At 49.7% G+C, this 12,061-nt stretch overlaps 1 protein-coding gene across 1 annotated transcript in view; it reads right to left on the bottom strand.

Moving 5' to 3' along the window:
* Positions 1-6,203: 6,203 nt before the first annotated feature.
* The window catches only part of LOC138246699 (von Willebrand factor A domain-containing protein 7-like), a 289,467-nt gene continuing 283,609 nt past the window's right edge, over positions 6,204-12,061 (bottom strand). The window contains exon 17 of the mRNA XM_069201470.1: positions 6,204-7,799. Coding sequence (XP_069057571.1) covers positions 7,398-7,799 — 402 coding nt within the window. The 3' untranslated portion in view covers positions 6,204-7,397. The remainder of the gene's footprint in view (positions 7,800-12,061) is intronic.

The following is a 12,061-nucleotide window of genomic DNA, read 5'->3' as shown; positions in this document are numbered from 1 at the left end:
CAGGGGAGGGCACCTGTGGGCTCATTTTGAGCCCACAGGCCCCTTAACGCCTACCCTGACCCAGGCGTTAAAATGTGGCGCAAATGCGGGGTTTTTTGACCCGCCACCTCCCGGGTGTGATTTTTGCCCGGGAGTATAAATACGACGCATTTGCGTCGCCGTCATTTTTTTAGACGGGAACGCCTTCCTTGCATCTCATTAACGCAAGGAAGGCGTTCACGCTAAAAAATGACGCTCTTTGCCAATACTTTGGCGCTAGACGCGTCTAACGCCAAAGTATAAATATGGCATTAGTTTTGCGCCGAATTTGCATCGATAAAAACGACGCAAATTCGGCGCAAACGGAGTATAAATACGGGCCTTAGTCTTTCTGTGCATAATTATGCACCATAGGAATTAAAGATGGTGCCTTTGGGTCCCCTTGGGCTTTCAAGGTCGCAAGGGTTTAGGGGCCTGGGGCACACAGCAGGTTCCACGATGCAGGGCTCAGGGCGGCAGGATGCAGGGTGAGTTGGAGGTCTTGGATGCTGTGGGCAATGGAGCCCTCTGGAGCAGGAGGTAAGTCTTCCAGGGTCTTTGCTGGTCAACGAGGACACTCCGGTGGGAGGTGCAGGATGTTACTGAAGTCCCTCAACTGGGGCTTCCCCCTAGTCCAGTTGTAGCTCTGGGGGAGCTGTTTTTGGTGGTGTCTGATGTGCGCTGACCGGCACCTGGGGTATTGGCACAACTGGGCCACGGGAGGGCGCTGTGCCACCAAAACTAGTGCACTTTCAGGTCTCATCTGGGCTATTGTTGGTGTCTTTGAGTTGCGGAGATATCGTTTGTCAGTGAAGTGACTGTCACCAGTTTGCTGATTCCTTGTAGGTTTCTTTGGTTTCTTGAGGGATGCCTCCACTCAGGACCCAAAGCCTGGAGGTCCTATGGGTCTTTTGACGTCAGTCCAGTAGTCAGCTCCTCCACAGCAGCGATTGTCAGGTCTCTGGTGCAGCAAGCAGGGGTCTTGGAGCCTCTTCTGGTGCAGCAGGTCCTCTGTTGTCGTGCTGTCAGGTGCTTTGGTGCTGTCTTCTTTTCTTCCTGATGAATCTGATTTCCTGGTCTAGGGAAGCCAACTTAGTGGGCCTTTTAGGGGGAATCTGGTAGTGTCTAATGGGACACTGATCCTTGGGTGGCTACTCCCACTACAATGGCCACTTCCTGTGGGAAGGGTCACTACCCTAAACCTCATTGGCTATTTTGCTGTCATCCAGCATGGATGAAAATGAAATGGAGGGTCCACTTCTCCTGCAAGCCCCTAGGGGTGGTGCATGCTCAGTGAGAACCCTCCTTCTACCCTTTGTGTAGTTTCCCACCAAAAGGGCATGGGTGGAGACATCTGCTGCTAGCAGCAGGCCTGGGGGCTTGAGTTTCAAGGGAAGTAGCCCTTTGAAGCTCACCGCCAGGGGAATGCACATTCCTGAGGGAGGAGGTGTTGGCTCCTCCACCCAGGAAAGGCATTGTCTCACAAACCAGAGAGACAGGACTCTTCCCCGGGGTTTGTGTATTGGCTTTCTGGAGGTGGCATGCTGGATGGAACCAGCCAGCAACCATGCTAGTTAGGTTAGCTTTTGAAGGGGGCACCTCTAAGGCGACTCCTGGGTACATTTGGGGATAAATCCAATACTGGTACCAGTTTGGATTTATCATCCTGAGTTGTTTGATACCAAACAACCCAGAATGCAGAGTGACCATCATGTAGTTGGGGAACCCATGTTAGACCAGTGTCCAGCACATGTACTTAAAATGGCGGATCTGTTCATTCATTATGTCCCAGGTTTGGGAACCACACAGCGGGGGCATACTCCTCCTTCAGCTATGCCCTCACATATAGTATGGTGCACCTGGCTTTAGGCCTGGAAGGCCTGCTAGAGGCATGACTTACCCATAACATATGCAATGTAGGGTGGACGGGCACACAGGGAGTGTGCCATGCCGAAATTGTCTTTTTAGGTTTGCCCCAGAACACTCAGCCTGCAATGGAAGTGCTGGGTGCATCTGGGTGCAGGGCCCTAGAGGGTGGCACAATCAGAGCTACTGCCCTCAGGGGGCCTACCCTTTATATCCTATGCCCTGGATACTGGAGTACCCATTTATGAGGGACTTACAGGGGCATTTAGGAGTGTATCCAATTGTGCCAAGAATCACAACATATTTAAGGAAAGAGCTCTGGCCAGGGAACCTGTTTAGTAGGGGCCTTGGGCACTATGGTGGTCATTCTGACCCTGGCGGTCTTTGACCGCCAGGGCGGAGGACCGCGGGAGCACCGCCGACAGGCCGGCGGTGCTCCAATGGGGATTCCGACCGCGGCGGTAAAGCCGCGGTCGGACCGGCACCACTGGCGGGGTCCCGCCAGTGTACCGCGGCCCCATTGAATCCTCCGCGGCGGCGCAGCTTGCTGCACCGCCGTGGGGATTCCGACCCCCCCTACCGCCATCCAGATCCCGGCGGTCGGACCGCCGAGATCCGGATGGCGGTAGGGGGGGGTCGCGGGGCCCCTGGGGGCCCCTGCAGTGCCCATGCCACTGGCATGGGCATTGCAGGGGCCCCCGTAAGAGGGCCCCTACATGTATTTCACTGTCTGCTGCGCAGACAGTGAAATACGCGACGGGTGCAACTGCACCCGTCGCACAGCTTCCACTCCGCCGGCTCGATTCCGAGCCGGCTTCATCGTGGAAGCCTCTTTCCCGCTGGGCTGGCTGGCGGTCTGAAGGCGACCGCCCGCCAGCCCAGCGGGAAAGTCAGAATTACCGCCGCGGTCTTTCGACCGCGGAACGGTAACCTGACGGCGGGACTTTGGCGGGCGGCCTCCGCCGCCCGCCAAGGTCAGAATGAGGGCCTATATCTTCTAGTACACATCACCATCAGGCAAAACGTGGGGGGGGGCACACTCTGTACAAAGAGGCCTCCTCTCACAATTATCATGTAATCATGCACACTGTAGGAAAGTACCCTCTTTCTTGCCATGGTTATCCCCTTTTTCTGCCTGATGTGAGTTTGTTTGACTCTGTTCACTGGGATCCTGCTAACCAAGTCCCCAGTGATTATGCTCACTCCCAAAACTCTGTGTTTCATTCCACAATTGGCATACTGGTGCCCTACTGTAAGCCCTTAGAATATGGTTCCTAGGTACCCAGGGCATTGGAGTACCAGGGGATCCCTATGGGCTGCAGCATATATATTGCCACCCATAGGGAGCCCAAGCAAAGGGCTCTGCAGGACCGCCATTGTAGCCTGCGTGTAACGGGTGCATGCACCCTTTCACTGCCACTTCACTGCACCAGGACACTTATAAGTCACCCCTATGGCAGGCCCAGAAGACAGGATGCAAAGTACCTGTGTGTGAGGGCACCCCTGCACTAGCAAAGGTGCCCCCACGAACTCCAGCCCCATTTTCACGAACTTTGTGAGTGTGGGGACGCCATTTTATGTGTGTACAGGACATAGGTCAATACGTATGTCCAGCTACATAATGGTAACTCCGAACATAGGCATGTTTGGTATCAAACATGTTGGAATCAGACCCAAATACTTTTCCAAGTATTAGTTGTATGATTTCATGCACTCTGGGGGCTCCTTAGAGGACCCTCAGCATTGCTATTAAAGCCTCTGAGGTTTTCCAGGCAGCCCAAGCTGCTCCCATGGCACAGGCAGGCTTCTGCCCTCCTGTTGCTTGAGCAGCTCAAGCTCAAGAAGGCAGAAAAAAGGATTTGCTTTGGGAGGAGGGTATTACATCCTCTCCCTTGGGAAATAGTTGTTATAGGCTGGGGAGGGGTAGCCTCCCCAAGCCTCTGGAAATGCTTTGAAGGGCACAGATGGTGCCCTCCTTGCGTAAACTAGTCTACACAGGTTCAGGGACCCCCCAGCCCCTGCTCTGGTGCGAAACTGGACAAAAGAAAGGGAAGTGACCACTTACCTTTGGGCTTTCCTTATACTCCCAGCACACCTCTACACACTCCACTTACCTAGGTGGGGGACCGACTCTTGCATTCAAATGTTTTAGTGTATGGTTTGTGCTCCCCTAGGGCCATTATTCTCTGTTGCGATTTTGACACTGTTTTCTAACTGTTTTTAAGCCTATTTCTGCATACTAGTGTATATAATTTGTGTAATACTTACCTCCTAAGGGAGTATAGCCTCTATGGTATTTTTGGTGTTTGTGTCACCAAAATAAAGTACCTTTATTTTTGTAACACTGAGTGTTTTCTTTCATGTGTGTGAGTACTGTGTGACTACTGTGGTATTGCATGAGTCTTTGCATGTGTCCTAGATAAGCCTTGGCTGTTCATCCAAAGCTACCTCTAGAGAGCCTGGCTGCTAGACACTAGCTACTCTACACTAATAGGGGATACCTGGACTTGGTATAAGGTGTAAGTACCTTGGGTACCCACCACACTCCAAGCCAGCCTCCTACACACATCACATGCTTTCTCCACATCACTAACATGTACCACATGCTCTCTCCACATCATCATGTAATAATGCACGCCATATGATTTCTCAACATCATCTTGTTATGACAAGTATCTCATGCTCTCGCAACATCATCATGGTATAACACACACCACATGCCTCTCTCTCCACATTATCGCATTTATGCACGCCACATGATTTCTCCACATTATCATGTTATAAAACGTACCACATGCTGCTCTCTCCACATCATCATGTAATAATGCACGCTGCATGATGCATGCCACATGCTTTCTCCACATCATCATGTGCTAACGCGCAACACATACTCTCTACACATTGTCATATGATAACACAGAACAGATACTCTCTACACATCATCAGATTCATCATATGATAACGCACAACATATGCTTTCTCCACATCACTGACTCAAAGCACATGCTTTCTCCACATTCTCATGTTATAACATCACACCACACACTCTCTATGCATCATGTGATACTGCACACCACATCACCATGTGGTAATGCACACTGTTGGTCTCTTCACACTTAGTTTTGAATCCAAGCTCTTGCACTTTGAACGTATATGTAGCCCACCTTCAGGTAAGTTGTTGCTCTCTCATGCCAGGATTCATAACTACCACACAGGATCCTAGGCATAAATTGTGTGGGCACATGCACATATGTGGGTTTGTTGTATGGTGTGTGTAGATGTGTACAGCACACACAAACCTGCTGCATATGGATATGTTGTATGGTGTGTCTGGATGTGGACAGCGCAAGCAGACCTGCTGCAGGTGCATATGTTGTGTGGTGTGTGTGGATGTGGACAGCAAAAACAGCACTGCTGCAGGTGGATATTTCATATGGTGTGTGTGGATGTGGACAGCACACACAGACCTGCTGCACATGGATATGCCGTACGGTGTGTGTGGATGTGGACAGCACACATAGAGCTGCAGCACATGGATATGTCATGCGGTGTGTGTGGATGTGGAGAGCACACACAGAGCTGCTGCACATGGATATGTCGTGCAGTGTGTGCGGATGTGGACAGCACACACAGACCTGCTGCACGTGGATATGTTGTATGTTGTGTGTGAATGTGGACAGCACACACAGACCTGCTACACGTGGATATGCCGTATGGTGTGTGTGGGTGTTGACAGTACACTCAGACCTGCTGCACATGGATATGTCGTATGGTGTGTGTGGATGTGGACAGCACACACAGAGCTGCTGCACATGGATATGTCGTATGGTGTGTGTGGATGTGGACAGCACACACAGAGCTGCTGCAGGTGGATATGCCGTATGGTGTGTGTGGGTGTTGACAGTACACTCAGACCTGCTGCACATGGATATGTTGTATGGTGTGTGTGGATGTGGAGATCACACACAGAGCTGCTGCACTTGGATATGTCGTGCGGTGTGTGTGGATGTGGAGATCACACACAGAGCTGCTGCAGGTGGATATGTCGAGCGGTTTGTGTGGATGTGGACAGCACACACAGACCTGTGGATATCTGTGCAGCAGGGGATACTGAGACACATTGCAATGGGGACCTAGACACACATCTTGAGGCGCAATATATGCCTTCAGGAGACCCCACAAGCTATAGTACACTTAATGAAAGTATGACTGACAGGCACAAGGCTCATAGACCCCACTGGGCGCACCTCAAAGCGCTAACACTGGAGGGTGCTGAGGACCATTCACAGAGTGGAATAGGAAGAGGCAGAGACAACTAATACTAGAATAGAGCCCACGGGCTGCTTTACTGAGGTGGCCTCACCACAATCACATCTATCACATTATTCAACTGCTGCTGGCATCATTGACACCGTTTATTCAAACACATTAGTTTGATTGTTCACAAAACATAACCTAGTGAAGAGTACAATATTTTCAGTTGAAAAATATGCAGCTGTTACTTAAAAGAGACAAAAATGCACTTCAAATGCTTACAGTGGTCAGTGAAGGAAAACAACTGATTCAAAGGAAGGTGATACAAGGACTTTAACAAAACAAGGAGCTGGGGTTCCTGTTTGCCCCTCCTGTGCCCCCTGCTGTGTGGGTGGTGGGAGGCTGATGGACCGAGTGATGCCACATCCACTGGCTCATCTCATGCCACTGAAAGCCATGGCCATCACCAGGAGGGGACACGCAGAGGTCCGCTCTCCTTCTGCCACATTTATCAATTAGCAAACCTACCATCTCAATTAACATTGAGGCAGGTCACTAGGCCAAACTGCTACCTGTATAAGTAAACATGCCAGGTGCCATGTTTTATTTGTTATTGAAACACATTGTTTAGTTTATGGAAACAGCAGCTTATGATACATGAGGAACACAGAAGAAGCTTCCATTGGGCCCCACATTAGGTTTTGGTCCCTGGTCCCACACTAACATCTGAAAAGCTTGTTGAAAATTATGCCTGAGTCACAAACCACTAAATACTGGGCAGTTTGATACCTGGAAACCCATGGCAGTGTCTACAGTGGGAAACATTGCAAGTTCATACTATCCAACAAACTTACCAAAGACATTACCTATAGGAACTCTCCAAGGGAAGCAAGCTCCAGACATTGATGCAGGACTCATGTGATCTGATCTTTTAAATTCAAACTCAGGCTGAGATACCTAGAGTACAGATGAAGAGGATGGTGTGATCTTTTGACAGTGCAGCAGGAGAAGGTTGGGGGCCATCAACCCATCACCAAGGTGAGCCATGTGCATATGTACTGAGGTATCAGTGAAAACAAACCGAAGAGTAGAGAGTCAATGGCTCATTGTAAACATGTTGTAAGATACAGAACTATGGCCAACATATCTGGCTCAACATTGAAAAGGTCCCAAGATGAAGATAGGTCTCAAGATGGCTTGTGGAATGTCCTTCGAGGGCACATCAGCCTGGATGACCACAGGGCTGGCTGCCTCATGTGTTACGCGAATGGTATAATCAGGACCCCACAGAGAAGGGAGCAAAGCATCAGCAGGGCAGAGGACACAGATAGCACCGAGGCCGTGCCTGAGCTCTTAAACTCAAACCTAACCTCACACTTCCCGACATTGCCCACGGTGTCCACCGCAGTGATGTCCACCTCATTGAAGCAGCAGGAGATGGTTTGGATCACACGGACCTCCTTCGTCTCAGCCTTCTCCTGCTCTTTCAGGATCAGAGTTGAGTTGCGGAAGTTCCTGTAGATCTTCTCAATTCTGGTGCCGTTGTCACTGATTTTGGCCTCCATGCTCCAGGAGAGGGAACTGCAGTGGTCTTTGGTGAGGCTGCTGCAGTTTTGTTTTAATGATGTGATGTTACAGAGTGGGGGATCGAAGTCCGTCACCTGTAAAAGTAAACATGTGAGAGATGTTACACCGCAGGAGATCCTAAGTCATGACAGGTCTAAAGTGTGTTATACAGAAGAACAACATTCACAGCACTCAGTGCCTTTGTTAAGCAGGGTCCTCTCATTTATGGAGGTGCATGTGCTTGTCAGCTTTGCTTATAAAGTGCTGTAGCCACATGCCCAGTCTGACCTCAATCTTACCACCTTTTTAACCACCACCCCATTAACTATCACCCCATTACCACCACCCCATTAGCCACCACCTGTTTCCACCACCCATTAACCACTACCCCATTTACCACTACCCCATTAACCACAACCCCATTAACCACAACCGTCACACAGCAGTGGAACATTGATCCCACTGTTCAGCTCATAAAAAACACAATCTGAGTCCTTCACCCTAGACAAGAGACCCGAAACCTGAGCATTCTCAAACATTTCCCTCCCATAGCACTTTCCCAATTTAATGAACAAGAAACATATTTAACTGCTGGGATGGAAAAGGTCTCTGCGCCCCTGAATCGAGCTCCCCAGTGCGAGTTTCTGTGAGTTATAGATTCCTACCTCAGCACACAGGCCGGTCATGCGTGTGCCCTGAGCGCTCCTGTAACATGAAATGAGATCTAATGTTGGGCCCTGTGGTCTGGAGGACGCTTCTATGAGGTCTTGCAACAGACCACTGGCTGCTCACAGGATAGAGCGCAGAGCATACACTAAATACTGGGCATCGCCGAGTGACCACAGGTGGCCACCCATCCTTTATTTATACATTTGGGACTCGCCCGCCCTCTGGCTGCATGTTGTGACACAATGTAGGGGAGAAACCGGGTGGCACTTTACACTTTCTACAGTCAATGTGGCTGCTGTCAACTCTCTGGGCACTCTAGGACTGACAGTTGAGGCAGGATTGACCTCTCCTGTTATATTGGTCCGCCAGTCCACTGCAACATGCCCTTTCATATCATCCATGTCAGACATGGGTGACGTGTACGTGCCATGCTGTGTGTGGCATGTTTTCGTGGAAATGCAAAAATCAGTTTTGAGTAGTATATAAGATGGACGGCCCGATTCACAAAGGTAAAGTTAGACCAAAAGACTAACTTTACTAGTAGTAACTTACCTTTGTGATTACCGAAAAGGAGTAAAGTTGGACTTTTAGTCTAAGTGTAACATAACCCTGACTTTAGACCAAAAATGTGGGCTCGATTCACAAAGGTAAACTTAGACCAAAAGTCTAAATCTACACCAAAAGTCTGTTTCGACCTAAAATCTAGCTTACTTATAGTAAAGTTAGACATTTGGTCTAAGTTTGGACTTTTGGTGTAAGTTTACCTTTGTGAACCGCACCCAAAATATAGCACCTCACAAGATGGTGCACGTCACAAGATTGAGGTAGCTCAAAAGATAGTGCACCTCACAAGATGGAGGGAGCTCATAAGATGGTGCACATCACAAGATGAGGGTAGTTCACAAGATGGTGCACCTCACGAGATAGTGCACCTCAAAAGATGGGGGTAGTTCACAAGATGGTGCACTTCAGAAGATGGGGTAGTTCACAATATGGTGCACCTCACAAAATAGGGTAGCTCACTAGATGGAGGAACCTCAAATGATAAAACTACTTGACCAGTGAAAATCATAGACCTCAGTGTGAGACCAGAGGAAGGCAGTGCGCAAGATGCCCTGTTCATGCATATTGAACGAGGAAGCAACTACACAAACTACCACCATTGCACATATCTCGTAAGTAGGTGCCAAGCACTGACCGGTGGCCATGATGGCGCACCTCATCGGACACCACCATTACAGAGACTGCTAATAGTGCACCTCAGAGGACCCTGACACTACAGAGCCCTCTAATCCTGAACCTCACAGGAGACTGACATTACCAAGCGTTAGACTTGCCATAATTGGCATGGTCTCCCCTAACTTTTGCCTCTACTTCCCAAATTGCTTCTGTGTGCTGGACTCTGTTTTTGCTGTTTTGTTTGCTCTGGACACTTTACCACTGCTGATCAGTGCTAGTACAGTGCACTAGAGGTGCCCAGGGCCTGCAAATCAAATGCTACTAGTGGCCCTCCAGCACTGGTTGTGTCACCCACATTAGTAGCCCTGTAAACATGGATCAGACCTGCCACTGCAGTGTCTGTGTGTGCAGTTTTCAACTACTAATTCAACTTGGTAAGTGTACGCACTTGCCAGGCCTAAACCTTCTCTTTTTATACATGTAAGGCACCCCTACGGTAGGTCCTAGGTAGCCCCATGGGCAGGGTGAAGTTTATGTTAAAGGTGGGACTTGTACTTATGTGTTTTACATGTCCTGACAGTGAAATACTGCCAAATTCGTTTTTCACTGTTGCAAGGCCTATCTCCCGCATAGGTTAACTTTAGGGCTGCCTTTAAATATTATTAAAGCCTGGACCTATCAGGAGGGGTCCCTGACGTCACCTGCTGGCACTAGCCACTCAGAGCCCTCCAGAGTGCCCCCACACCTTGCAAAGCAAGATGGATGCAGTCTGGGACACACTGGAGGAGCTCTGGGCACCACCCCTGGGGTGGTGATGGACAGGAGAGTGGTCACCCCCTTTTCGCCATAGCAGGGGAGGAGTCCCCGAACCGGTGTAGACTGGTTTATGCAAGGAGGGCACCATCCGTGCCCTTCAAAGCATTTCCAGAGGCTGGGGGAGGCTACCAGTCCCCAGCCTGTAACACCTATTTCCAAAGGGAGAGGGTGTAACACCCTCTCTCAGAGGAAATGCTTTGTTCTGCCTTCCTGGGACCGGGCTGCCCAGACCCCAGAGGGGCAGAACCCTGTCTGTGAGGTGGCAGCAACTGTAGCTGCAGTGAAAGCCTCAAAGAGCTGGTTTGGCAGTACTGGGGGTCCTTGGTGGAGCCCCCAGGATTCATGGAATTGGCTCCCTAATACCAGATATGGGGAATGGGGGGACAATTCCATGATCTTAGACAGGTTACATGGCCATATTCGGAGTTACCATTGTGAAGCTACATATAGGTATAGACCTATATGTAATGCACGCGTTTAATGGCGTCCCCACACTCACAAAGACCGGGGAAATGGCCCTGAACTATGTGGGGGCACCTCTGCTAGTGCAAGGGTGCCCTCACACCTAGTAACTTTGCATCTAACGTTCAGCAAGGGAAGGTTAGACATATAGGTGACTTAAAAGTTACTTAAGTGCAGTGAAAATGGCTGTGAAATAGTGTGCTCAGTGGAAGTCCTGTGTAAGGGTTTGTCTAAGCTCCCTATGGGTGGCAAAAGAAATGCTGCAGCCCATATGGATCTCCTGGAACCCCAATGCCCTGGGTACCTAGGTACCATATACTAGGGACTTATAAGGGGGGGTCCACTATGCCAATTGAAATTGGTAAGTGTAGTCACTGGCCTACAGTGACAAATTTAAAAGCAGAGAGAGCATAAGCACTGAGGTTCTGATTAGCAGAGCCTCAGTGACACAGTTAGGCACAGTTAGGCACTACACAGGCATACTGATTAGGCCACAAACTATGAGCACTGGGGTCCTGGCTAGCAGGATCCAAGTGAGACAGGCAAACATACTGATATATAGGTTTTTATCTATGAGCACTGGTGTCCTGTCTAGCACAGTAAAAACTCACTGACACACACTCACAAACAGGCAAAAGGTGAGGGTAATCATGCTAGGAAGAGGCTACTTTCTCAAACCCGCATGGTGTTGCCCAAGGAGGTGGTGTCCGATAGGGGTACGAACTTCATATCAATATATATGAAGTCTCTGTGGAAGTTTTGTAGGGTAACCTACAAGTTCACCACACCCTACCAACCCTAAAGCAATGGTCTGGTTGAGAGATTCAACCGCACCTTGAAGGGCATGATCATGGGCCTGTCAGAGCCCTTGAGGTGGACGGGGGACGTTCTCGTGCCATGCTTTCTATTCGCTTACAGGGAGGTGCCTCAAAAAGGATTTGGCTTTAGTCTTTTTGCGCTGTTGTATGGCCGCCCTGTGAGGGCACCTGTGAGCCTGGTAAAGGAGGCTTTGAAGAAAGCCCCTAGTAAACCCCCCCCAGGATGTATTCAGTTACATGCTAGCTCTGAAGAACCAGACTGCCCACTTCAGGATTCTTGCACAAGAGAACCTAGAAGGAAAACATGAAATTCTGGTATGACCAGAATGCCACTCTGGTCGAGTTTCAACCTGGGCAGAAAGTGTGGGTGATGGCACCAGTGGAGCCTAGGCCGCTTCAGGACAAGTGGACTG

This window comes from Pleurodeles waltl, chromosome 7 (genome assembly GCF_031143425.1).
Source record: "Pleurodeles waltl isolate 20211129_DDA chromosome 7, aPleWal1.hap1.20221129, whole genome shotgun sequence".
Taxonomy (NCBI): Eukaryota; Metazoa; Chordata; class Amphibia; order Caudata; family Salamandridae; genus Pleurodeles; species Pleurodeles waltl.
This window is presented reverse-complemented; position numbering and strand designations above follow the sequence as displayed.